The sequence below is a fragment of the Scatophagus argus genome, chromosome 8 (genome assembly GCF_020382885.2).
Source record: "Scatophagus argus isolate fScaArg1 chromosome 8, fScaArg1.pri, whole genome shotgun sequence".
NCBI lineage: Eukaryota > Metazoa > Chordata > Actinopteri > Scatophagidae > Scatophagus > Scatophagus argus.
The window spans coordinates 17,615,709-17,642,847 of NC_058500.1; the positions used below are offsets into that span (position 1 = coordinate 17,615,709).

Here is a 27,139-nt window from a genome sequence, read left to right on the forward strand (position 1 = left end):
GTAAGCAGGCGTGGTTACCCAATGGGCAGAAAGCGATTGACATTGATTGACAGAAAGCAGGTCCAATCAAAATAGAAGTTCTGAATATACAAGCCAATTGGATATAGCTTTGTAAGTAGAGGAAGAACCACATTTGTACAGCCAAGACAGGACCACACCCACAAAAGTGGATTTGGTAGAGATCTATATATGTATATTTAAATCGTCAGAAAAATATAAGAGCTCAAACAAATTCCCGCCAAGTACAAAATTCTAAAATGTGTTCACAGTAGTTGCATTTGTGCAGCAATTAGTGGGATGTCTCTTTGAAAATATACCTGTCAAGTTATATGGAGAAATTTTATAACTAACATATAAAATGAAAATGGTCAACTTTGTTGCACTGTAACCTGGGGAATCCATCACTGATGTTTTGTTTCCTTTATATATTGACTGAATTATTGATATGTGTTGTAATTACATTATAACACACATCAAACAGACAGAATGTTGGTATTAAGTATAAAAAGACTCAAGACCTCAGATTTTCTTCTATGCCAGTTTCTTTCTTTGCCCTTATCACTCACTCACTCCCTTCCCTTACATGCCATCTGTCCATCATCTATGCCTTCCTTCCTTCCAGTCTTTCAAGGCTCTTAGGTCTGTTAAGATAAAACAGGACACTCTGCTCTTATCCTCTGAGCTTCTAGATCAAATCTTCATGGAACCCTCTAATTTGAATTTGGTCAAAGTAAATTCATTAATCTGTTTTTCTTTTTTCCTTTTCTTCCTCTATTTTTGTACACACAGTTTCTTACCATCACTATCCATCCTTCTTTCAACTCTTGTCTACTTTATTTTAACCCAGGTCCATAGTCAGTTTCCCCTGCAGAAATGAATCGGTAAATGTGGAGCGGGGTCACTGAGGTTGGATCTATAGGTACCTTTTCTGACAGGTTTACTACCACAGTCCATGTAGCATCTCCTTGCCTCCATTTACATTCCTCAGCTGTCACAGAGGTAAAGCCGTTGCCATGGCCACAGCGAGCCCGGATTTAATTCCTCGAATCAGTCTGTGATTGGCTTAGGTCTTTGTGTCCAATTATCACAGAGGGAAAACAGACCACCAGGCTCCCTCTGCTGGGAACATAAACTTTACACATTCTTCAATTTTTAAAAAACTTATCACACATCATCAGTATGACAGAGATTGGTTACACTACTGTAATCAATTTGCAGTGAACCTTACTATTCTCCCTTGTCATGAATAATTACAGCTGTATGTGTTGCACTCCACATTCCCCGCAACAAAACTCATGTGTGTCCCCCATGGGAGTGCATTTTTCTGTGGAAGGATTTCCCACTGGACCCACAGGAACATGAACAAGTGGCAGCACAACTGTTACTGAAAGTGACAGATGAATATTCACATTTACAGTCAAGACTCTGATCTCAGCTTTCTTAGAAGGGCAATCCTTTGAGAGTTGCCACTAATGTGGTTCCAGCAATCTCTAAAAATGTCTCAAGGAGAGCTGTCAGCCTACATTTTCAGAGAGGAAGAGATGAGGGAGCTGAGGAAAAAATGGGGCAGAGAAAAGAGAAACCTAGGGAGACAGAGATAGAGTGGAAAATGATAGTATGTACTGTATGTGGATGTGTGTACATATTGTGTACCTTGTGAATATTAGTATCTAATCCACATTAGTCTCATACCATGTGTATGCATTCATCTATAAACACCACATTCGTGTCACCTTGGCCACGTTGAATGAGTTTTGTGATGTAATAGCACCACCTACTGGCTGATATGTCTGTATGTCTGTACTGTATGCAGCTGGTTTGTTTTAATGACTGTTATTACTGTTAATAGTTTCCTCTAATATCACAAAGGTAGTGCTTCAATAATTAGCTGGAAATCATGGTGAAAAGAAAAATGTCAGGGTAGATGTTGCAAATAATAATAACTTTTTTAATTGTTTTATTTTTAGAAGATGTGAAAGTATTCCAGTCAGACTGTACAGTTAAACAGTCACGCAGTTTATTCTATAAGAGATTATGGACATTATGAACATTCTAGTGACAAGTAGTTCGACTTTCAGTGATTCGGACATAATTTCATTATTACATTTTATATACATCTTATAAACAATATTTTCTCATACTTAAATTTAATTGTCCAAAGTAAATAGTCAGCTTGTTATGATGCGACTGAAATGCATCAGTGAAAAATGTAGTGTTCTGACAATGTTTATTATATACACATTTGAGTTAAATTTAACATTTCCTTTTCGTCACTTGACAGTTGAGGGTCAGTAATGGGCTATTCAACTGTCAGACAGTTTATATGGTGAACTGTTTAAATGAACAACACATTGCTTTACAAGGAAGACTCAAGAATGTGATGCTTCACCAAACATTATGTGGTCCATTATGTGCTGCCTATAAACACTCCACTTGACATATTGGAATTTGATATGCATTGTTTTCTCATAATATAATGAAAAAAGTATCATCCTTTTCTCCATTACATGTTTACTGTATATGTGCATTGGCATGAGCATTGCTTTTCCTGACAATAATTCACATTGCATTTTCTGAGTTTCTACATCACATAGCTGAGTTTCCTGCTTCAGCTGATTGAAAATCCTTAAATGACGATGCATTCTGATTTTTCTCAGACAAATAAGATGTAGATCTCATTGTTCAGGATGTTAATTGTATCGTTTTTGCTTGGAAGAAATCTAAATCATAGTTTCAAAACTGAATAACCACAGACAAAGTACATATACAGCTTTTTTTGTTTTCTGGGTAGTTTAAAAAAGTTATCTCTGAAGTCTGAAATGTATTGTCATTTTTACAAAAGCCTCCCACCATCTCAACATGCACAAATAACAACAAGGATGAATAATGAAAACATTCAACAGAACAATCTGGGTGGACTCAGAAAAAACATCTATTTCTTGTTGTATTACAAATCCTACCGTTATTATCATGTGATGGACTGAGCTCCCTGTTTTCTGTTGGAAATCAATTCGGAAAAAAGTTCCAAATGTTATACAGTCATTCTGCCATTATAGTGATCCAAGCAGTGCTAATGTAATGTATTGTGTTTATTGATATTGTGGGTGTCTTTAGGCAAACTAAATCAAAAGAGATGGTAGATATGTCATATTGTCAATGCCTTAAGATTTAGAAACTGTTTTTGACTCAAGTCCACTTAGAGCCCTGATTGGACATAAATTTCGAACAGACAGGCATAAATAGGAAGAGACAGACAGGAGGAAGACAAGCAGATAGACACAATTACTGAACCAGAAACAGATGTGATGACAGCCAGCCAGAAATTAGAGTAACAGGATCACGGATCTGCGGCTCTGCACAGGTCATCTACATCAATCACCCGCACACATGCACAAATACACTCAGATACGCATTTGTCATAATAAGGCACAAACAACACTGGACCACAATCCAAAAATAAAGCATATATATTTCAATAGAAAATCTCTAAAATTGAGTGGCATTCTTAGTCAAATGAATCCAAGGCTTATTAAAACTGATACCTGCAATTTACTACTCCAACATATTTTAACCAAACTGTCTTTCTGAAATGTAACAGAGGGTTTATGAATGGAAATAGCTTCATTAAATCTCTTGAACTTTTCATTATCAGGTGGTTTAAACATTCATAGTTCTCTGACAAACTGCAACAAGACTTTTTTCAACACAATACCAACTTAAACAGACAGCAGTAAGATACTCTCTGTGCAAAACCATATCAGAAACATCGTCATACACTTTTGGGGCTGCTGTACAAACATACAACCTTGAGTCAGTTTCCATCTCAAAAAAGGAATATGGAGCTTAATGTAACTGAGAATCAACAGTGAAAATTACACAATATGACTGGTTTATGGTTAAAAAAAAGTGCCTTGTCTTGATGTATAATCAATATATAGTAGCCTATACATAAAATTAATTCCTATAAATACTCTAAACACGATAAATAAAAGATTTGTAAAATACTGATTTTTGTATTTCTATCAAGTGTTGTTAGCAATGCTATGCTATTAAACAGTGTATTACAATTATGTTCAGTAATCAAGCAGTCTGGCCATTAGAAATAAATCAAATCAATCAACACCATTAGCAACCAGCAAGATTTGAATTGGGGTTTTGTTCCAAAATGCAATATCAATAGAACATTTTAGCGTGAAACTTGAACAACCTGGATCTTCTATGTTTTACAGATAGGATGATGGAATTAATGTACAATGAGGTTTTTTTTTTCATGCATTTACAGCATTGTGGAGAGACTTATTCAATTCTTGCTGTACACTTCAGCACTGACTTGACACTTCATTCATGCAAACTCTGCACTGAATATTTCCAGTGCACTTTAATCTCATAGAACTTCAGAAAGACTGGCCGGTACCCATTAGTCCACCATTACATATACCAGCTCTTTCCTTATAAACAGTCGTAAAGTCAAGATTTAAAAAAAGGTCCCACTGACAAAGACAAGCCAACTGAATTTCGCTTTGTCAGAAAAGCTACAACCCAATTAGATTCAGTGGTTGTCTGTTATTTTCTCTCCCTGACTTAATGTAGAACTTCTGTCCTAAATAAAAAAAAAAGATTAACAGTCAGAACAGAGTAGAGTATTACATATTAACAGAGCAATGCATCGGTACATGGCTATCTCTCAGCATGGCAGATGCAATTCATGTTTGTAGAAGTATACGAGCCAATAGAGAAGGATACTGGTATAGACAGGGGAGGCTTACAGGACAAGGCTTTACACGATATGAGGATTGTGCCAGGGAGAACACCCCTTTAAGACAAGTGAGTAGGAATGAAATCTCTTGAAAAGGTGGTGGACTGCTCCTTAATTACATTCACTTCTCCATCACTTTTTAATCAAGACAAGGGATAGGCCTGGATGGGGTCAAATACGTACAAACTCACAAAAAAATACATATGTATATTTTGGCTTTAAAATTTCAGAGAAATCCTACTTTGTCACAATGAAAAATAGTGGGTTTTCAATACAAACAGCAGACCAGCCTGATCTGAATTCAGTGAGTGTGTGTAGATCTTATTATTCACTGTGAACTGATGACAATAATTGTTTGCTCTCTTATCTCATTGCTCACACAAAAGAGAATCCATAGAGCAGCACAATGGACAACCTGCTCTGAAAGTGCAGCATCGTCTGCTTTACGTCCTACAACATTAACAAATACACACTTTTCACTGGCTGAAAGAAGTGCTGCCATGGTTACTGACAACTTCTCTCCTGTCTTTTTCTCTCTCTTCCCTCACTCCACCCCCATAGCTAGCTATAGCAGTAATATGCACTCATGTAGTCTGTCAGGTAAAGCTTTTGAAATTCACTGTTACGCAGAAGGGGTGCTATTAGCAGACTGAATACAGCTGGGACTGTGCAGCCCTTCTGTGTGTGGTGCCTCCTGCAGTCCAATCAGGAGTCCATTGTGCTGTGCTTGTGATATAAACCCCTGCAGTTCTGGTTGATTTTAAGGGTCTGACTCCCACTGGTACTGATGAACACATCTCAATCTATGTGTGAACAAGTGGCAATGTGACCTGATATTTGGTCAGGGAAAATGATTTTTGATGCCTGAGAAAACAGAGAATGCACTTACATCATGAACTCCTTTCAATTTATTTCTGTTTTGTTTTCTTTTATTTGATTGAGCTGTGTGTTTCTATGTTTTCTCATCTTATAGTATATCTCCTATATATATATATATATATATATATATATATATATATGAATTGCATTTTTTAAGGGATAAAATAAACTGCTAAACCTGCCTTGCTGTTCTTTCCCTGTTGATCTCACTTCATTAATATCTCATGTTTGCATGTAACCCAGCAGGTTCCCTCGGTACCAAGATCAGGGAACAGTTTGCAAACATCAGAGACTATAAAAATAAAAATAGTAAAACATATCAGCGCTGGAAATTGTCAGCAGGCAAGCCAGTTTAGGTCACAGTCTTGCATACATATTCAGAAACGTCAGCTTTTTTGCATTCCTGAAGCCATTTCATAGACACAATACAGCCTTAAGCTGAGCAGAGCTAATGGCAGCTCTATCCAATGGATCAGGGAAAAACACATCCATGTATGTAAACAACATATGTAATGCAACTGTTGCTGTTCTGATAATTGACCACTTGGGGCAATGTGGGTGGCTGACATTACAAGATGCTTGAATCTGTAACAGAACAAAAGGCTCTGTGATGGACAGAACAAAGACTACTGGTCACCCCAGCAACTAAAAAAAAAAAAAAATAAATAAAAAATGAAAAGGGTGGTGCAACAGGGTGACACGGGGTGAGAAAGGGAGAATAAGAGAGGGTAAGAGAGAGGAAACAGAATACTAGAAGGAAAGACAGAGCAGGCATGAAGCCAGAAGTTCATCTCATTCTATCAGAGTCAATGAGATCACCCTGGTTACTACACATGTAAAACTGTTCGAGCTGCCGGCCTGCTGCTGTGGTTACCCGTGACTTAAGGTGGAAAAGGCTTCATGCTTCTTCTCTGTACAAGTCCCTTTGACGGATAATGAGAATTTTGCAAGAGCCCCACACTAGATGCATTTTATATAGGACATGAATAATGTCTGAAGTCAACATGCTGGATGTCTGAACTGCCACAAACATCACAATGTTTGATCCCTTTCCATGTTTAATGTTGGGGGTGGATGAACACATGCAACTCTTGACTGCTGCTGAAATTTTCTCATGCTTGAGGGACAGGTGGAAAAAGCTTAATGTGTGTAGCATTACAGGCTAATTACAGTCTACCTGACAATATAAAAGTGTGAGCTCAGTGCACTTCTGTCTGGCTTATAATTAACAGCTACCAAAAATATATGCTACTGCGACATTATTGCTACTGTTTTGCTGAAAACCTATTTGAATTCAGGCTTGACCTCACATACTGAACACAGCTGTTAACACTGTGAGAATGTACTTTGAAGACAGAGTGAAAAAGTGCAGTGTGTGCCTGACCACTGCTTTAGTCACGGTGGGATATGGTGGGAATCAGGATGCTTGTGATGCACTATTCCTGTATTTTAGTTGCTGCACACAGAATAGTAGCGAGATACTGAGGTCAAAAGTAATTTCAATACTGAGTCTCAGAAATGCTGCAAAGCACATCACCTTAAAGAAGGCAGTAATTATCCTGCATACAGTATATCTATTATTTAAACTGGAAGATTTTTTAACATGAGCTTAGGTGCAGTCCTCAGTGTGTCCACTCACGCTAGAAATGCATGCAGCCATATCATTTCACGGTGTGTCTGGCTGAAATGTGTCCACCAAATAGCGGATGTAAACAGAGAAGATCTACTCTTTTGTCCACAGAGCAACGTGTTCTCCCCATTTTCCAGCCCAGCCCCTGTCAGCTTAAGTTATGGCTCCAGAAAAAGATTCTAACAGTGAAGTCATCTGTGGTCCTAAAGATCAAGGGTCACATAGAAGAGAGACCTCTAATTCCCACCTGCGGAGTTTGCCTCATTGCCCTACACTCATAAGTAAGCTCATCGAACATTACTTTATATGGAGAGTTATTATGTCATCTGGTCCCTTTGTCAATACATCGAGTTTTTCCTTGGCTATAATAAGAAAATAAAACTTAAAATATCCATTGCACTATTCACTTAATTTGTAAAACAAAATGCCAAATTAATACAACTATTAGGACTAGACTTGAAAGTAGATTTCAGACTGGACTTAGAGGGAGTCAGAGTCACATATATTTCGGGGGGAGGCAGTGGAGATTTTGAAGAGAGGATGCTTTTTGAGAAGATGACACTTTCTCCTGAGCCATCAGATGGCTCAGAAATGGAATGATGAAGCAGTGAGGACCTTGCTATTAAGTTTTGACCCTGCACTGAACCTACAGCAGCTCCAGAAGCCCTGTCCTCTAGCTGATCCTGACCTCTGACCTGCCTGATGGATGAGCAAAAGGAAATGGCCCTGTGCAGATCAAGAATGTATCACATTACTTTTGTCATGAAAATATCTGGCCTGTGTATATAAACAAGGAGATGGAGGCTTAATTATTGCACTTTGAACCCCAGCATACTGTAGCTTAAACTGAGGTCTAATGAAGAAGGTAACCAAATAACCCCACACATCCCTGATCGGAAATTTTGTAGGGAAACTGACCACTGCTGCTGATTATCTATAGTAAGCAGTGGTTTCTGACCCCATCATCCAATTTAAATCAGTGTAACCTGGACTGGTTGATAAGCACAGAGCAGAGGTGGATATATTGTATAGTAAATGCCCAGAGGATATATTCAGTAAACCTTTTATACAAAGATAGTAATTTCAGTCTATATAGCCAAATGTAGTTCCCAGACCAGAGAGTATAGTAGTATTGTTATTCCTGACAGACTACTGGAAGTGAGCAGGCCTCTTGGGTCGAAGTTGGGAGTTGCCTTGGAGCGCGAGTTGACGGGGATTGACCAAGTCACGTTTCTAAGAGTCTTGCAGCTGTTGTGATGTCGCTGCAGGGAGGCGCTCTGTGATCCAGCTGGTGACCTCCTTCAATACGGACTGAGCCACCTCTGGAAGGTCATGGTGAAGGGCATGGTAGCCTCCCTCATAGACCTGATCAGGAACAATGAGAGAGAGGGTCAGAGAAACAGGATGCATGCAATGAAGAAGTTGCTGGAAACAGTTTTATTTAACTCACTAATCCACTAAATAAATAATAATAATAATCCACTTCTAAACACAATGTAGTTCCTGTTACCAAGAGACAAAGTTGAAAGAAATTCAACTGATTTCCTGATACTATTGTTCTAGTTCTAGTACACCAACATATCTTTGATAAGATGTGTGGAAAAGAGGTTCTTGAACCTCATGATCACCACGTGATCTTCTTTCTTTTCCCTTCTCTCACATCTGACTTTGCTTGTTTCTTTTCTCCTGCTCATCTCTCATGTGATTAACTATGTGATCAAACAGCGTGTGAACTTCCTTCTTTACAAATAGAACAGCTTAGTCAAACAGCTAGTCTGTTCTTCAGTGAACGCAGCCTGCTGTCAGTTCTAGGTGTGTGTGAGAAAGTTTTAGCTGAAAGGTTTTAATGTACAGTTTGTTGATTTCAAACTGCTCTGTACATCCAAACTCATCTTCAAGTCAACACAGATAGATTTTATTTTTTTTCCCCATAAGCTGAGCATGTTAAACTGAGTTTTCAGATTTTAACACTTGCAGATTCAGTATCAGTCAGCCATAAAACTGTCAGCAACTTTTATGATCTCCATACAGTCAGGTCAAGCTGCATTTTTCAAATTTCAGAAGGCAGCAGTGCAGTACATAATTCCCTAATGTTTGAATATTGTACAGAACAAATGGAGTTTAGAAAAAAAACACAAACAACACTGTCAAAATAAAGGAGTGGCTACTTCAGACTATTTTGTCTTGATTTTCCTTTTCATATATTACCATTCAGTAACATTTAGTCAGACAAAAAAATAATTTCAAATAAAGATTGTTTAAAATCCAAAAAAAAATTACATGACAAAGGACATCCCCACCTTGATTTTCTTGTCTGAGCTCAGAGAGTTCTCGTACATCATCACAGAGCCTCTGATGTCGCAGAGCTTGTCAGCGTCTCCATGCAGCAGCAGGAAGGGCCAGCTGATGGACGGGATCTCCCTCTCGATACGTGCTGCCGCCCCCATCAGCTGCATCCCAAAGGACACCCGCATGCCGCCATGGAAGTTCAGCTCATCTGTGTCATATGCCTCCACCTGACAGGAGAGAGAGAGAGAAGAAGACAAGAGTTATGGGCCAAAGTTGGTCACTCATCTCCATTTGATCCATTTGAACTCAGTCCTGCTACTCTTTGGTTTGTTTGTTGTTCACAGACTTTTTCTTCATCACAGAATCAAATGGACAAGGCCAAACCTTCCTTCACAGCTGTCTGAAAGGTTAACTTATCATTGAATAATATCTGAAACTTGCAAAAAAATATTTTTTACTTCAAACTCTGCATGTTGTCCCATTTCTTTCATGATGTAACCATAGCAACTACATTTTCGCATACATATTTTGTTGAACATTTAAAAAGTGGCAGTGTAAGGCCTTGATGATCTATAATTAGCAAGCACAATAAATCTTGTAGTTTAACCCAAATATGGAATAAAGTCAAGAGAAGTAATGACTCCATGGCAGAAAAGAGGGCACTGAAAATGAGGAGACTCCTGGGAAAAACCAGGAGAGTTGGCAAGCTGGAGTGAGGATGGTAAGTAAATTGATGAGAGGCTTTTATGGAAAGAAAAATAAGAGACAGGGGAAAGACAAAAATAGATGTTACAGTTTACATTAGTATGAATCAGAACAGAAATGCCTGATGGCATACTATTTTTCTGTGAAATTAAACATGAATACTTTCAAGCTCTCACACAAGTCACATACACATCCCCAGTACATGTAAGAAGAAGCAGCTTCTCTCCACACACACGAGCTTCTGCCTTAATAATGAATGACTGTAAGTTGAGCTGACACAACACAACCTGTTCAGCAGCTCAGAGGAGTCATTACACTCAAAAACATGAGGTGAGAGATTTCCTTCAAAACTGAGATAACACTGTATCATAAAAAGGCAGATGGAATGATTTAGATAAACTTTTTTCTTTTTTTGCTGGGCTGATGGTTTTACAGTTTACCTTTGAGAAAAGGTAAAGTTAATACATACGATACAAGTAACATGGAGTGAACGTTTAGAAGTGCCTTGCAAAAATGTCTTGCGATGAGTTATTTTTTCGGTATCATCCACATTTGAGTATATGTGATTTGCCTCATAAAAAGACAGCTGCGCGTCCTAGTGGCTTTGATAGATGTTGTTGCACAGTATATCCTTATGCACAATGAAGCTTCATTTATACTTCTCCATGACAGGGACTGACTATGGTCTGCTCCTCAAAAAGTAAGTAGACAACATTGATATAAAGTTGCCACACAAGGACCACAAAACTGTGATCGATGGTGATGTTCTTCTCGTATTTTCTTCTACAAATTTCTGATACCTGTAGTTAATCAGTGAAGTTAATAGTACACAGGCCCTTTACTTAAACAAAAGTACCACTGGTGTAATGTGTGTGTCCCAATACTTTTGTCTATATAGCGCAAGTATTATCAGGAAATTGCACTTGAGCTATCAAAATAAAAGTAGAGATATGGTTTTGTGAGGGGTAGTGAGTTGATTAATGGGAGAGGGAAACAATTCTAAAATACAAACTTTCATCTTTGCACTTTTGCAGAATATTGGGTGATTTTACTTCTTTTGGTAGAAGATCGGAGATGGAATCGCACCCGCTTGCTATCACAGTGAATGAAACAAGGCAAATAAGGTGGCTGACCAGAATAATCTCATATCCAATAATAAAACAAGGAAAACCTTTAGACTGTAGTTAGTATCCCAAATGAAAGACTGTAAACACTGTTACTGTGCAGAATATAATTAGGACATGATCTGGTCCATTTAAGAATGATATAACCATCTAGTATTGTATAGAACTGAATCAAAACCTACACCGTACTGTAGGTGTCTACAGTAGGAATCCTGTCAGCAACCCTTGTCACATGCCATCTTTAACTACCGTCAGAAATATTTTAAGTACTAAGTCTTTCTATTCCTGTACCTGGGTAATGTGAGAACACTACTTACTCCAACACACTGTGGGAAGCAGAGGCAGCAGGATGTGGGATCTTATTGTTGCTACAAACTGTTGCTGCTACTGACTGAACGACTGGCTTTTGGCTTTGATGTGCAGACACACACATATATACAAAGCACGGTCACATACAACCCCAACAGTAGAAAACCACAAGTACGTGTTGACAGAGATGTGCAGACGTGCCTGCTTGTGTGTGTGTTTTTGTTTCTTCTTTGATTCATCTTCAGGTTATACAAGAAATGTGTGTGCATGGATGCATAACACACACACAACAAAAGACAAACTAAACAATACAGCTTTGTTTGTTGGTTGAAATACTGTAAACCCCAACCAATCTGTAGGTGAGGTATTATATTAATCTACTTTTATAATTACAAAGAACACAATACAACCCATTCAGCACAAACTTGGTGAGATATGACAAACTACTTATAGTTTGGAAAGTGTTCAAAGTATGTACTGTGGGATGGACTTCCATCCTGGGACTGTCCAAAAAAAGTTAGTACATGACTTCACACACGCACACATAATCCACACACGCACATTTACCCTTTGGGACCGTGCAAATTCTATTTTCAGCTGTTCAATCACAATTCACAATACAGTTCTCCCAGCCAAACATGCTCCCACCAACATTTGTCTCCCACCTGCTTCTTGTCCCTTGAGACCCATTTGGACTCGATGGAGCCAAGAGTGAGGCTGGGCAGCATGTGGTTCAGGACCTTCGCCAGGAAAACCTGCAAACAGCGAAAAACACATCAAAGCATTGCAGTTTATTTTCACACATCAACACGTCCCTGACAAATGTTTCTCTCTCTCTCTCTCTCCCGCTCTCATTTTTTTTTACGCCATCTGCCTAGTGTTACAAAGAGACACAGCCCTGAAACTGAGTGTGTACTGTATAATTCACCTGTTTGCACCCAGTGTGTTTCTATTGTATGTTATTGTCAGTGCAGGACCGTGAAAACACATTTCTTCCTGCTTTTCTCTGCAGATTTAATATTTACTTAGATTTTATTTTTTACCAGTATTCCAGTTTTGTACTATAGTACAAAACTGCTATCCTTTCATAAACAGGCACAGTCTTTATTAGTTGATTATTGCCGGAAATTAATTTCTTTCACCCACCCACCTGTAACACGCCAAGAGATAAGTGGTTAAAGATAACCAATAAACAAATGTACTTCTTTTAGTAATACAGGGCATATATTTAGTAATATATGCCTTGTTTCAAGGCTGTTCTGAGGTATCGGTGGGTTTATATTTTAACTATTAAAAAAAATCCTGCTCCGTTGGCAGATTATTTTGCTTATTTTAAGCAATAGTTCCTTCATTTCATTGCATTTATTTTCTTGTTTTTGAGTTCTGACTTTTTGCAGTGCAGCATTGTCAGTGTTTGGCCATGAAAATTGGACACACTTGTATCTGTGATTCAGTAAGAGACAGCTAATACTGCTCAAGTGGTACTTGCACTGGTGCTCAAAACACAGAGAATAAAAGGTGTCAGTATTACAGTCATCACACACAGCAGGGCTGTGTGTAGTGAGACGAGTGACTGCTGGGTTCACTGAGAACTTAACTAAATAGTGTGACCCAATTAGGAAGCGAAGCAGAAAGCAAAATTGATGAGCAGAAGAGAGAATAAGTGGTACCTTGAACGGAGTGGCCGAGTCCGGGTTCATCTGAACCATTGGGGCGATCAGAACCACTCCAGCAAAGTCACTGGGCCTCTCACAGGCCGTCAGGATGGAGATTGCACCACCCTGAGTAAAGAAAAAGCACGCAATAGATATTTTGGAAATTAACCAAAAATTATGGAAGCCCTCAGAGGCAAGCAAGAAAGAAAATCTGAAATCGCCAAATCATGAATACACAGAACAACAAAATTGATACAACTCTGTATACTTCATACAGTATGAAGTATAGTGTACTATGCGCCAGTAATGAAGATAACTTTCATTACAGTGAGATTTCACATTTACATTACATTATGAAAAACTTCAGGACGACATTACACAACTTTGTTCATGTTGGTTGCATCAGGTGTGTCCAAACATTTCAAACAAAACACTTTCTATTGGAAGGAAGACAACAGTAAATCTGATTTAACAGAGTGTTAATCTACAATCTACAAGTTAATCTACGATCATGGAGATATTCTTTCAGTGGATCCATGGATATAGCTGCTGCTCTGCTCCTGGTAGTCATGTGACCTGGTATCACATGACTATTTTGCATAGTGTTGCAAATAGTTCAGTGTCAAGTTTCTGGCAGCCTTTCACTCAATTAATGGCTGATAAAACAAGGCTGCATGAATTTTGTTAACCTTATATTATCACATGGTAAAAATCTAACTGACACTCGGACAGTACAGCTTGGAATGAGGACACTGGTGGAATTTATATGCAGGTAAAAGCAACCATTGGTCAGAAATACAGTACTCCAATGATCTAGGCTGATGATGGAGAAAGAAATAACATCATGTTAAAACAAGAGGTATGGATAAGAGGTGGAGTTTTGAAAGATAAAACAAATTAAAGCATGAATAGTTGGAAAGAAGAATAAAAAACATGTTTCAGTGAGAGGACGATGATGTCTACCCAAAGACAGGGAGTGTCATTTCTCCTCTGACAGATGTGGGACGGTCTCAGCAAAGTAGGTGAGAGGTAGCGATACAAGGAGCAATGGGAAAACTTCTCAGAGGTCAAGACAAACCTAAAACAATCTGTCTTTTGTTTAGACGGATGTGAATTTCCACCCTCCTCTTTTGCTGGAGGAGAGAAATGTGAATGTGAGCCCTGAGCCCTTCAGGACACGACGTGCACCATGTAGCTACACAAGCAACGCAAGGCCACACCTTGGAACCCATGCTGACATTTAGGGCTGTGATTTCAATCCTGTGATGTAGGGCCATAATAATCAGCAGCTCTGTGGTGGGCTATAGTTCATTTTGTAATGGTTTATAAAATGCAACAAGTGCAAGTGTCATACAGACACATGAGCACAGTGATTATGAATGGGTGAATCTGCTCCCCTCACATCTCTCTCTCTCTCCCTCGCTCTCCTTCTCTCTCTCTCTCACTCTCCCTCGCTCTCCTTCTCTCTCTCTCTCTCTCTCTCTCTCTGGAGACTAGCTAATTAGCTTCAACCTCATGTGAGCATTCTTTGTCACTTTTGTGAATATTCATCGGGTTGGGGCCAACGACAGGCTCGCTTCATGAAAGAGGGAACTAAAAGACAAAACATTTCCCACCAGAAAATCTCACTTTCTAAAGCACTCACTCGCTGCTGCCTGCATGCATGCCCACACAGAGTTAGGAAAAAAAAAGGCACAATCTCTTGTTTCTTCTCATTTTCATGTCTCTCCCTTACACACTCACTCTAGCACATACTCAAAAGCAAGCCTCAACTGAAATATCCATGTGTAAATCAACCATGTGCAAATCAAATGGTAAAAATTCTCTTCACACTAATTGATCAGTTCAACACATTTGCTTTCTGGTTAAATAGAACATGATGACAGAATGCAATTTGATGTAAAAGCCCATTGTGGGTCACTTACACACACAAACACACACACACACACACACAGAGGGGGAGGTTGAGAGAGAGAGAGAGAGAGAAAGAGAGAGAGAAAGAGAGAGAGAGAGAGAGAGAGAGAGACAGAGAGAGAGACAGAGAGAGAGAGAGGACAGAGGAGCTCTTTAAGAAGCTGATCAGAGGCCTCAATACACTTTCTATCTCTGAACTTTGTTTGAGAGGATGAATGCGGGTATTGTATGCCCCCTGACAGTGGACTTCAACTGTCAAAAACTGCCTGAGGAGCTAACATAGTGACATTATGTAGGCTGTGCAGCTACCATACTGACATTGCAAGGTCTCAATTGTGAGCACTTTGGCATTATATGACCTAGTAGTACATTCAACAGGTCAGCACCAAAAAAATTAATAAATAAATAACCCTCCAAGTTAAAATTTGAACGAGGTCTTATGGAAATATACATAAATATTTCTGTCAGGTTGAGGCAGAAAATCCATTTTTAGATTAAACAACACGTCTCTTAAAGTTTAAAGTTGAATTCACTGGACTGGAGTTTCGAACGTGTTTGAGAGACACTTATTGTTTATGACAAAGATGTTCAGTTCCCTGTGTTAAATTAAATAGTCCAGCAATTGCAATTCAACTCTCAGGCATTAGGACAAATTGGCTTCAGCCACCAACTCTGAAGGAGAAGGAGAGAAAGGAGATTTCTGCAGGTAATGTGTGAGGAGTGGGACATATTTACTAAATCTATGTGGCTGGACTCTGGAAACTGCTCCACAGAAACCTGGGGGTGTTATGTTTAGATAAGTGTCTCTGCACATATTGTAGAATACACAGGTGGTTTCCATTGTTTTGTAGTTTTTACGTCATCCCTGACCCATCAAACAGAGATTCAAACAAACACAGACACAGAGGACCAGGCCAATAGAAACAGGATGAGGAATCACAACACTGGGAAGCTGAGAAATGAGGCCTGTAAAAACACAGCAAAACAACATTTCATTTGGCTGCCAAACTTTAGGTCTGGGTTTTATTTGTTTCCAAGGAAAGCAGAGTAGAGGAAAGGAAATAAAAAGGAAGAAAAGATACACAATATAGCCAAAGTATTGGGACCCGTTATCATTAAATCAACATGACCTTCAATGACATCACATCCTAAATACACAGACAGCTTTGCAGCTATAAGAGCTTCTACTCTTCTGAGAAGGCTTTCCACAAGATTTCTGGAGTGTTTCGGTGGGACTTTTTGGCCATTCATGCAGTGGAGCATTTGTGAGGTCAGGCACTGATGAAGTCCTGGTTCATAGCCTCCATCCCAGTTCATCCCAAAGGTGTTTGATGGGGTTGAGGTCAGGGCTCTGTGTGGGCCAGTCAAGTTCTTCCACACCAAACTCATCCAACCATGTCTTTATGGAGCTTTGCTTTTTGCACTGGGGCACAGTCATGTAGGAATAGAAAAGGACCTTCCCCAAACTGTTGCCACAAAGTTGGAAGCATAGCATTGTCCAAAATGTCTTGGTATGCTGAAGCATTAAGACTTCCCTTCACTGAAAGTAAGGGGTCCAGACCAGCCCCTGAAAAACAACCCCATAAAGAGATGTGTCTGGATACTTTTGCTATGACAGCTATGACAAAAAAAGGAGAAAGAAAGTGAGAAAATTAAATTTAAGCAAAGCAAATGAAAGGAAGGAAAAGAGAAGGTGCTGTTGAGGAAAGAGATGCTTAGAAAACTAAAGCAGATAATGGTAGCACAGGTGCTCCGGCTTACAGGACAGCAGAGATCGAAGATGTAAAGATGGACAGAAGATAAAAAAGAACAGTGACCCTGTTCAGCCCTGGTATTAACATCTGTCCTGAATGACCCAATCACATTTGGACAGCTCTAAGCACAGGTCTGACTGCTCCCAAGACACATTGAGGACACATTTGAGTCCAGATCACTAAAACCACATTCAGAAGTGGTCTGGGTATATATAAATACAGTAAACAGTAATCAATACAGGCTACTTGTTGTCAAAAGGGAAAGCAATTCTTAAGGGAGTCTGGGGACAGATCCCCATTATAACTGCTCAGTGCTGTGAACTATTGAGGTCGGAGAAACTGCATAAACTTTGTGAAACACCATCTATTACAAGTTCTTAATGATTTAGGTTTTCTTGTAAATTTGGACTGACAGACTCAAAGTGGTCCACTTGTGACTGGATCACTCAGGACGCATGTTGATACTAGGGCTGAACAGGCTCAGAGAGAGAAAAGAGGGAAGAGGGATGAGAGACTTTGGCTTTGGTCAGCTATGCCTTAATATTTACAGACTCTGTTTCTCTAAACAGGCACTCAGCCCCCGTCTGGGAAACCACAGTTTAATTTACACAAAACTATTTGCGTCTGTGCTCCTGCATCCTCACATTGTTTTGAACGTTGCCTCAGTCGTTATATAAATACAGTAGTGCCGGTCGCTAAAACATGAGCCATAAAATGTGTGCAAAAACAGATCCATGAATTACATAGGGTCTTGTTTAAAGAATCTAAAAGCCCAGCTGATCTTGTTTAATATGTTGAATGTGACCTCATTTATAAGTAGAAGCTGTTGTGTTAAATGGAGGACAGTGTGATGTAAAACACACAGCCTGGGGGCTCTGAATAACATTTGCGGATTAAAAAACAATGTTGAACATAGTTTTGGATCATCTGAAACAAAGAGAGAGCTTTCTATCATGAAAACAGATGCTGCGATAGCAAATATATGCAGCGATATGAAGTGTCTTTTAATAAATCATTAAAAGATAACGTGGTGAATCCATTAAGCACCCATAGTTTTCTCACTTTCTAAGAAGCCAACAGTTCTGCAGATACAAATCATTCATGAATTCTTATGGGTTTATCAGTAAGTCATCAGGTCTGGAACTTTAAGTATTAATAATTCATCAATGAAGGGTTCTTGACTAAAATATGCCATCACATCTGCAGATGTAAATGTTGAGACAGCCCATCTGGGATCTCATTTGATTTCGGCAACTTTGAGAAGTACATCAAAGTCCCTCCCAGGAGAAGGAGGCTTGATTTTTATTTGACCTTAACTAGTAAAATAGGTTCTGACAGAAACCATTTTTCTCTCAGGCAGGTCAGGGTGGCTGATTTAGTGTTTTAGTGGCATGTGGAGAAAAAGGCATTTCTCCCGCAATCCAAAAGACTTATCACTAAGCTAAAGCATTCATGAATTATTTATGAATATTAATAAAGACACAAATTACGACGTACAAATGAATTCCTTTGAAGTGCTTTGAAACGCTCATTGTCTTTAAAGCATGAAAGATTCAGTGTACAGTGTACAGTGTTCCTACTGCACATAAAGTACTTTTGCTTCTAACTTTTCTTGAAAAACTGTAAACAGAGATATATATTTTCAAACAATGAAGCTCTCTTTCTTTCCACAAAGCCCGTCACATCTTCTGTAACAACCCGCTTTTTCAGCTGAATCCAACATGCCCACTGAAGCACTGCTGCGCTGCGAGATAACAAGGCTGTAAAGAACTTGCATTCATTTTCTGTGTTCCCTGTTTGAAACGAGTCTTCCAGCTGTGAGCTACAAGACTAAAAACTGGGTATTTGTGTTTGGCCTGAAATTTTTCTGACTTTCACAGGTGGTGCTGAAGGCACCCTGTTCAAAGAATCTCATGCCTTGTGACAATGAGCCCAGCTTCTTTCTTATATGACACAAGATATTACATTGCAAATAACGTTAGCGTACATGCAAACATTTATGCGTTTGGTGGAAGAGTCTGAGCTTCTTTTTCATCCAGCCTGGGCATAAACAATGACTCGACCTACAAAACACTGACAGTAATCATTCATTGCATAACTCATCACTACTGTTTGTGTTCTCTTAGCTGTATTAAGAGTTCATGGGTCACAGAGTACAAAAGTGAGAGACAGAGATGTTGAATGCAGCCTCTTTGTGAAAAACTGAATTAATAGTTCTCTGCAAAGCCTTGATGTTTCTCTGTCCAGAAGTTATGTAATTTGTCTCAGTGAGAATTCATGTTAGGCAGCGTGTGTGTGGAAAAGAAAACATAAAATGGCTCCGTACAGGTCATGTGGCACAACCCAAATCTCCAAAAGCCTTGGGATCCCAAATTAATTTGAAAACAGTACTTACACCCCATGTACTTATGTTTGAGCTTATGCACCCACTTCAGATGACGTGCATGCCAATGCTTTTAGTGTAGGGGCTACGGTGAAGATTTTGACTTATAAAATGGTCGAAATAACAACATCTTCAGACTCTGCAGGAGAGGGCAAAAACATATATTAATAACTCTCAAGGTGTCCAGAGACTTGGATTATGCTGGTTGAGCTGTATTTAGTCATTTTAGGTTTTGGTGGGGTTGTAGATTAATGTTTTTAAACAAGTTCCCACCTGCTTCATTTGTTTAGGAGAATGTAGAATGTGAAAAGCCAGGCTATCTGTTTCCAGCCTGTATGATAGGCTGAACTTTGCTTTGTATTTAACTTAAAAACTCTAAAGTGAATAAATGCAGGTCCCATAATGTCAAATTATTCCCTTCAGACTAAATAATGAATCCATTTAGTGAAAAGTAGTCAACATATTAATGAATGATGACAATAATCCTCCGTTGCAGCGCTGCATTATTGTCACTGAAGAAAACATTTGTACAAGAATTATTCATACTTGTGAAAGCCATTTTCAGAGATATTAGGGACAAAGAATAAAAACACACTTTTTTCTCCCCATCAGCATACAGCTTGAATGCCCTTGAATGGGCCACTGAACCTGCAACTGCTCTGCTGAATGTTTTCAGCGAGCGGCGAGCAGCTGCAGGTTGTGCTGAATCTGTGTCACTGTGTGAAAGGTAAGCAGAGGTTTTCTGTGAAGAGCCAACTTAGCAAAACTTCCAGAACAGTTTACATGTGAAAGGGATCATTTGTCCATAATGCAGAAGTAATGTATCAGGTGCTAGGACCAAGACAATCCAAATAAAATGTCATTAAAATGGTATTATACAGTGCCTTCTTGAAAGTTCAATATAACACCCTAATTCTATTGGCTTTCTCATCCAGATGCCATTCAGTTCTGAGCAGAACACTGTGTGCCCTCATTATTAATGCCTGGTTATTTTGGGACAAAAAACTACTTCATACTAAAAGAAGAGTGCATGTCATTTCAAGGAAACCTCCTCAAATTGTTCCCAGAACTTTTCCTTCCTGCACTTTAACAGGACTTAACCTTCAGCTTCTTGCAGCTGTCTGTCCCTGTGCGTCAAGCATACTGTACCACGAGCTCTGAGACAAACAGTTTTTGCAGTTGACAGCAAAGTACTGCATGGAAAGTGTCTCACCATGGAGTGACCCACAATGAAGACAGGCAGGTCAGGGTGGCGGGACTTAATCAGGTCAATGTGCTGCAGGGAGTCTCTGATGTAAACCTGGAAGTCTTTGATGTTCATCCTGTCGCCTTCACTCTGACCATGACCAACTGTGGAGGAAAGGGGGAAGAACAAGAAGAGGCCTTTGAAAACATTTCTGTAACCTAAAAAACATTAAACATGACATTTGAACAAATGAAACTGTTTACTAAACAGATTAATCAAAAAAGCAGGCACATAAACACTTTCTTAAAATTGCATAGAAAGACACAATTGTAATAATTGTACACAATTATTTAGCCTTCAGCCAAATCCAGATAGCTTTTAAAAAATACTCTTAGCTTGTCAATATTTCCAGCATTTGTCTGTATTACAAAAAAATAGTGTCTTCCTTCTGTTAGCAAGATATACTCTGCTTAATGGCCATTCTCTCCCAGTGGTGGTAATTTCCAAACATTGATCCAACCTCCTCTCTAAAGCCCTGGCCGAAGGGGGGGGGGGGGGGGGGGGGGGGGGGGGGGGACAGAGAGCAGTGAGGATAAGCAGGGAGAAGTAGCAGAGAGGAGAGGGATGTGAACTAGAAAGAGGAGAAAATACACCCCAGTACATCCCAGTTCCCTTAATTGCCTCCACCTTTCCCTCAGTGAGTCTTTTGTCTCATGTGGACAAAGTGTGAATTATGTTACCGTATCTCTACTTCAATTATTTCTCTACCTAACACTCAGGGATTTTCAGCCTCACACAATGTGACTGAAAGGAAATGAATGAAAGAAGATGTCTCTGGTGCTTATGTCAATCAGACCTAGATCCACTACCAGTAGATGCAAAAACAAATACCATCTAAAAGCTAGGACCACTGAGTTGGTTCTCTTATTTGTCTGGCCAACTGAATATAAAACTGCCGTCAGTTGCAGTTTCCACAAAGAGATCTCCAATAACTGGGTGTATCGCTCTGATAAAATATTTCCTCAAACTAGTTTATCCTCATTTGCGTCTCCTCAGAGATTGCTTCTCCATCATCAGAGCGGAAATAAGAGAATCACAACCAACTTCTGGGTCAAGAGAGATGGGAAGAAGACAGGCTGAGTGTAGACAAATAAGGAGAGAAGTTTAGAGAAAATGGAGGTAATGCAAAAGAAGATGAGAGAAACACAAAAGAAGAAAGACAGGACAAAAAAAGTGACTGGCAGCAGCAGAGGACAAAAACATACATGAATGTGTATGTGTGCATGCATTCATATGTAGTGTGTGTGTTTTTCTCAAGCTTTCCGTAGCAGCGGCTGAGAGGTGAGGCGGGTTGCCATGGCGACCAGCGAACAAATAACACCTCTGAGCTCCTAAACATTCACCACATGCACAGCTCACACGTTCCTCCTCTCATCCTTTAATATTAAGTGTGTGATGTATAAATGAGGGGATTGCGTTTTTCTCCTCGTCAATACTGAAGCGATCAACGTAGCGTGGAAGTCCAATAACTGCAGCAGCGAGTGATGGAGCACGGCAAACTTGAAATCGATGAGCGCAGTATCCCCTCCCACCCATGTCAGATCAATGACCTCACACTCCAGTGAATCCACATCTTTTGCTATTGCACTCAATCAAACACACACACACACACACACACACACACACACAGATGTATTCAGATATTCACACATGAGCACAGTTAGCCGCTGAGGCAGCAGACATGCAAAGAGCTGCAACAGCAAAAAGCCATCGTGATTTGAATCTTTTTTTTGGACAATTGATTATAACACAAAGCCAGCGGTGAAGGTGGAAAGAAAGAACACTAATCAGTGTTTTTGTTTTTTGCTTTTTTTTTTTGGTAATTTTAAAAGTTGACTCATCCAGTATTATCTCATGCAGGACTAATACCAGTTGTGCTTGCTAATTACATACAAGTGGGCTGATGCCAGAGCAACACGACATCTCATAGAACTATAAAGACTCACCATGATGTGACCACATGTCAGGTGTTTGTCTATAGGCTTGTATATGTTGTGTATATGAAGTGACTGATAGAGAGCTTCATGACACAGTAGACCACAAGCACCTGAAGCTAAACATCATCAAAACCAATGAGTTTGTGGTAGACTACATTGCTTCAAATATGGATGTTGCTGCAAAGAAACTACAAATTCTAAAACATGGATGCTGCACAAACATCTTGAACCTGCAGGCACAGAAACACGGCTGAATCCTAACAAATGTTGCACCGGATACACTTCAGAGTTGTGACACAGGAGTCTGTGTTTTTAATAGGTGTGTTAGGGAATGTGTTTCATGATGTTTCGAGCACTTGATGTACATAATGTCTCAAATTAAGGCCGTTTTATGGTGTATGCAATTTTATCTTTCATCTTTTGTTGAATTTTTAATGTCTGGAAAAAAAAAAAACCTCAAACAAACAGTACAAAACAAATAATTTTCCTGATAATGACCTTTCTGACTTTGGGGATGATAAGTAATTAAATATCCAAATTCCATTATTTTTCTATAGTAATGACAAGGCAAACATGCTTTGAGCACCAAACAGCATGAGGTTATTCCTGTCTGCTGCTCTCACAAAAAGTCCTTTATGAATATTTCACCACTGCCTGATGATAAAATGTCAGTACTGATGCAGGATGCTTTTTATATACATCAAGAGATATGCATATATTTGTGCATCCACATTGCACAAAACACACAATTGTTTATGTGTGTTAGCTATAAGCTTTTAAGCAGCTGGAAGTTAACCAGCCATTGAGCCAAATTTGGAGATTGTTCTCTGGTAAACAGATTCAGTGTGCGCCAGCTGGAAGAAACTTCCAGTCTTTGCAGGCTGTGAATGAAAAAGACTTAAATGTCCTATCGATAGAAAGAAATACACAAGAGACAAAAGAAAGAAAGTGTGAGCGAGGAAGAATAAATGAAAGAGCTCAACTGTTAAACCCTGGAGCTGTGTGTGTGTGTGTTTGTGTGTGTGTGTGTTTGTGTGTGTGTGTGACAGACAGATGAAAAATGAGTGTCTACAGGGACTTGTTCCAATTCAGTGTGACATTTTACTGAGAGCTTTTCACCCTTTTATATTATCTCTGCCATCTCTTTATTGAGATATTCGCTTCTGAAAATATTTCCCCACTCACAGCTGGCTTGACTTCTTTGTCTTCTCATCCTCCTCTGTGTCCGTCTCTCCTGTTTGTCAGTAGAAGCTTTTAGTGAACACACATGGTGCTCTTTTACAAGTGAGGCCCTGCTGCATAGTCAAATGAGTTCACATATTCCTGCTATATCTAAGACTTGCTCTGTTTAATAAAACAGCGCAGGTGTGAGTGTGTATCAGAAAATACATGCCATTACCTGATTACTATTTACTATCAAGCTAGCTTTGTCTGAGGCCTCTGTATCCTATTCAGTTTCTATCTAATCCCTCTTTCTGACCGCACATTTTCTGCTCAAAGTGCACATGTTGTTGGGAAACAGAGAAACACAGCAGGTTTTCTTAATTATATCAATGGAAAAACACACCCTGCTGCAGTAAATTCTAATGTGACGACTCAACAAGCAGCAGGCTGATGTAAACATCATTAGTTTTGTATTTACAGTAGCTAACCAATAGGCTACAGCAGCCTGGAGCAAATGCAACAGAAAAATACTGCATATCCAGTCAACACAACAGAAGTTCTCCATGAGTATAGAAGGAGCGCTAATTAATTACTTCCTAAAAACTTATCTAGTGCCAGTTCAACACCGAGGTGGTACCAAAACTGGACAGAGTCACTGATATGCATGACACACACACTCCACTGGTCGCTGGCATATTTACTTTAGGCAAAAATCCCAAACGGGTGGAAATGCTCCAAAGCTAACAGAAAGCAACTTACAGAATCACAAGTTTCAGTAAGATAGAATTAGACAAAAGCAAAAATAGAGTTAAAACATAACTAAAAGTGCTTAAGTAGAAGAGCAAGAAAGCAGGAGAACACGAGAGAGTGAAGGGGTGTTAAAGGGTTAGGGTTGTTAGAAGAGAAGGCGCAGTTGGAAGAGATGAGTTTTCATGTGCTTTTTAAAGGAAGAGGGGGATGCCACCGCTCTTACTGTGGCTGGTAGGCTGCTCCACCAGCGTGGAACGTTGTGGGAGAAAAGTCTGGCTTGGGAGTGCATTGTGTGAAGGGATGGCAGAGCCAGACGACGTTCGTTTGCTGAACGTAGAGCCCGAGAAGGGTTGTAAGCCTGTATGAGAACGCTACAGTAATCACATTAAAAAATGAACACCAGCCAAGAGGGCACCTGTTGAGTCTGGGGGCAAAAGGTGGTGTTCAAGCCCCCTTTGAATCTATCTGTGCTAATGATGCACTCAATTTTTTCTTGTATTTCATTTTTACCTGTTTATGTTTTTTTTATGTTTTGGAAATGAGAACCATTTAAAATGAGAAACTACAGGTAAATGTGTGAATGAACTGTCTGGTTCTCTCAGTGCTGAAGGGTCAGCATGCCAAAGTTTCACTGAAACCTGAGCAAAGCAGGAAGTTTCATTCACACATGGTAAACCGACACTTGAGAAGAGTGCATTAAAAGCTCACCACCTACACACTTACAGAGGCACTGCTGCAGAGCAACACAGAAATGTACCACTGAGCTTAATTAGTTTTCCCTAACAAACAGCCCCCAGCGATTAACAAAGACTGCTATCAGATGGGGGGGGGGATCTTTGAAGCTCTGCACACGCTGTTCAGTTTTTGAGCAACTGCTGAACGTGAATGAGTAAGTGCGTTAAGTTCAGTTTAGTATAGCACCTCTCACAGAGCAATGTCACACAAAGAACCCATACAACATCACGACGACGAATCAAGATGTAAACGTATGCATGCTTTACTGCAATGTGAAGTGTGCTTGATGACTCACCATGGTCATGTGCAAATACGAGCAGGGACAGTTCCTTCAGTCTCTGTGCAATCTCATCATACGGTCCGCAGTGCTCCCCAGCCCCGTGGGCAATAAAAACCAGAGCCCTAAGAGGAGGAGAGGAGAGGGAAAAAGTCATTCACATGTTCACAAACACAGACTCACACTCGGCCTCCATTTTTCTCTCACACGCAAATAAACAGCAAATATGTGAACTTTTCTCCATGAGTGCTTCATTACTCCTTGACTTATCAGACCGTTATGGCTGAGGATTTCTCAAGATGGACCATGAGATGGAGGAACAGGTGGAGTCGAGGCAAGCATAAAGCAGAAATGCGTATGAGAGTTAAAAATACAAACAGTCTAACGGATTGATAATTTGAAGAAAAAGAACCTCACTGACGACTGTTGTGGAATTTTTATGTGTGAATTTGACTTCATGCATGTGAGAGACAGAGATTAAGTGGCAGGATGATAGAAAAAAATGAGAATGTTTTCATAGATAGCAGCCATCATCCATCTGTCCCTCTAACTGGCTCAACACATCCCTCAAAACAGATCTGAGGCAATCCAGGAAAACACAATGTAAAAAATAGAAAATAGCTTTGTCAGTCTTGCTTTCTTTTCATAGAATATTCATGTCCTTGAGCTGAACATTTATGGTTTGGTTTTACAAGAACGATAAGGGAGACTGCATGCAAATATTTCTTCAGAAGAGAATATTCAACAGCACAGCTTCCATCACGTGTTTTTCAGAAGAAATGATTTATGATGGATTCACTCAGTAAGGTTGCATGGAAATAAACACTTCAGATATCCTGAAGGTTTCATGCTGGTCTGAGGCAAAACTATTTTGTCGATGAGGAAATTATACAGTGACTTCTCCCATAAATCTCACAGTTCATTTCTCTTTGCATTTATCAGAGTTCTGTTTCCTGTCGCAGAGAAGCTGTGTTTTATGTTCAGAAGGACACGTTTTGTTGCTAATAGTGACATATTTTATGTTAAGAAACAGACACAAATAAATAATGCTGCTCTCTATATTTTTATAATAATAATGGATCAACTGATAAAGGGAAAACAGTGGGACAACTTAGAAAATGGTACTCATAGTGATGAACCTGCAGAGACTTAGCACCTGAATCTGCAACTCCCCTCGGCTTTACGGAGCTTTACAGTGAGTGTCAGTTTACTGTGTACTTGGTTCACTCTCAGGCGGGACGGTGGTACAGCGGTTAGCACTGTCCCTTCACAGCAGGGAGGTTCTCGGGTCCTCCCACACTCTAAAGACATGCAGGTTAGGTTAATTGGTGAGTCTAAACTGCCCATAGGTTTGAATGTGAGGATGAATGTTTGTTTGTTGTTGATGGATGTTTGTTTGTCTCTGTATGTCACTCCTGTGATGAACTGGTGACTTGCCCAGGGTGTAGCCCACGTCTCATCCAGTGTCTCTGGCTATTCATATCCATAAGCAATGATAGATAATGGATGGATGGATGGTTTACACTCGCCACTCTCAGCAGCTGTTTTTCAGCCACAGTAGGTAGCTTTGAGCCTATTGCACACTTCCAGCTATTGGATTTAAATTCATCAGATGGCCCGCAACTTTAAGTG

The 27,139-nt window shown here is 39.6% G+C and overlaps 1 protein-coding gene across 3 annotated transcripts in view; it reads right to left on the minus strand.

Annotated features, from left to right (window-relative positions):
* Positions 1-1,995: 1,995 nt before the first annotated feature.
* Positions 1,996-27,139, minus strand: part of mgll (monoglyceride lipase) — a 37,497-nt gene continuing 12,353 nt past the window's right edge. For all 3 annotated transcript variants that reach the window (XM_046397681.1, XM_046397679.1, XM_046397680.1), the window contains 6 exons: positions 25,526-25,632; positions 20,612-20,748; positions 13,363-13,473; positions 12,358-12,447; positions 9,566-9,781; positions 1,996-8,630 (listed from right to left, as the gene is read on the minus strand). In XM_046397681.1, the coding sequence (XP_046253637.1) occupies positions 8,499-8,630; positions 9,566-9,781; positions 12,358-12,447; positions 13,363-13,473; positions 20,612-20,748; positions 25,526-25,632 (793 nt within the window). In that variant the 3' untranslated portion in view covers positions 1,996-8,498. The remainder of the gene's footprint in view (positions 8,631-9,565; positions 9,782-12,357; positions 12,448-13,362; positions 13,474-20,611; positions 20,749-25,525; positions 25,633-27,139) is intronic.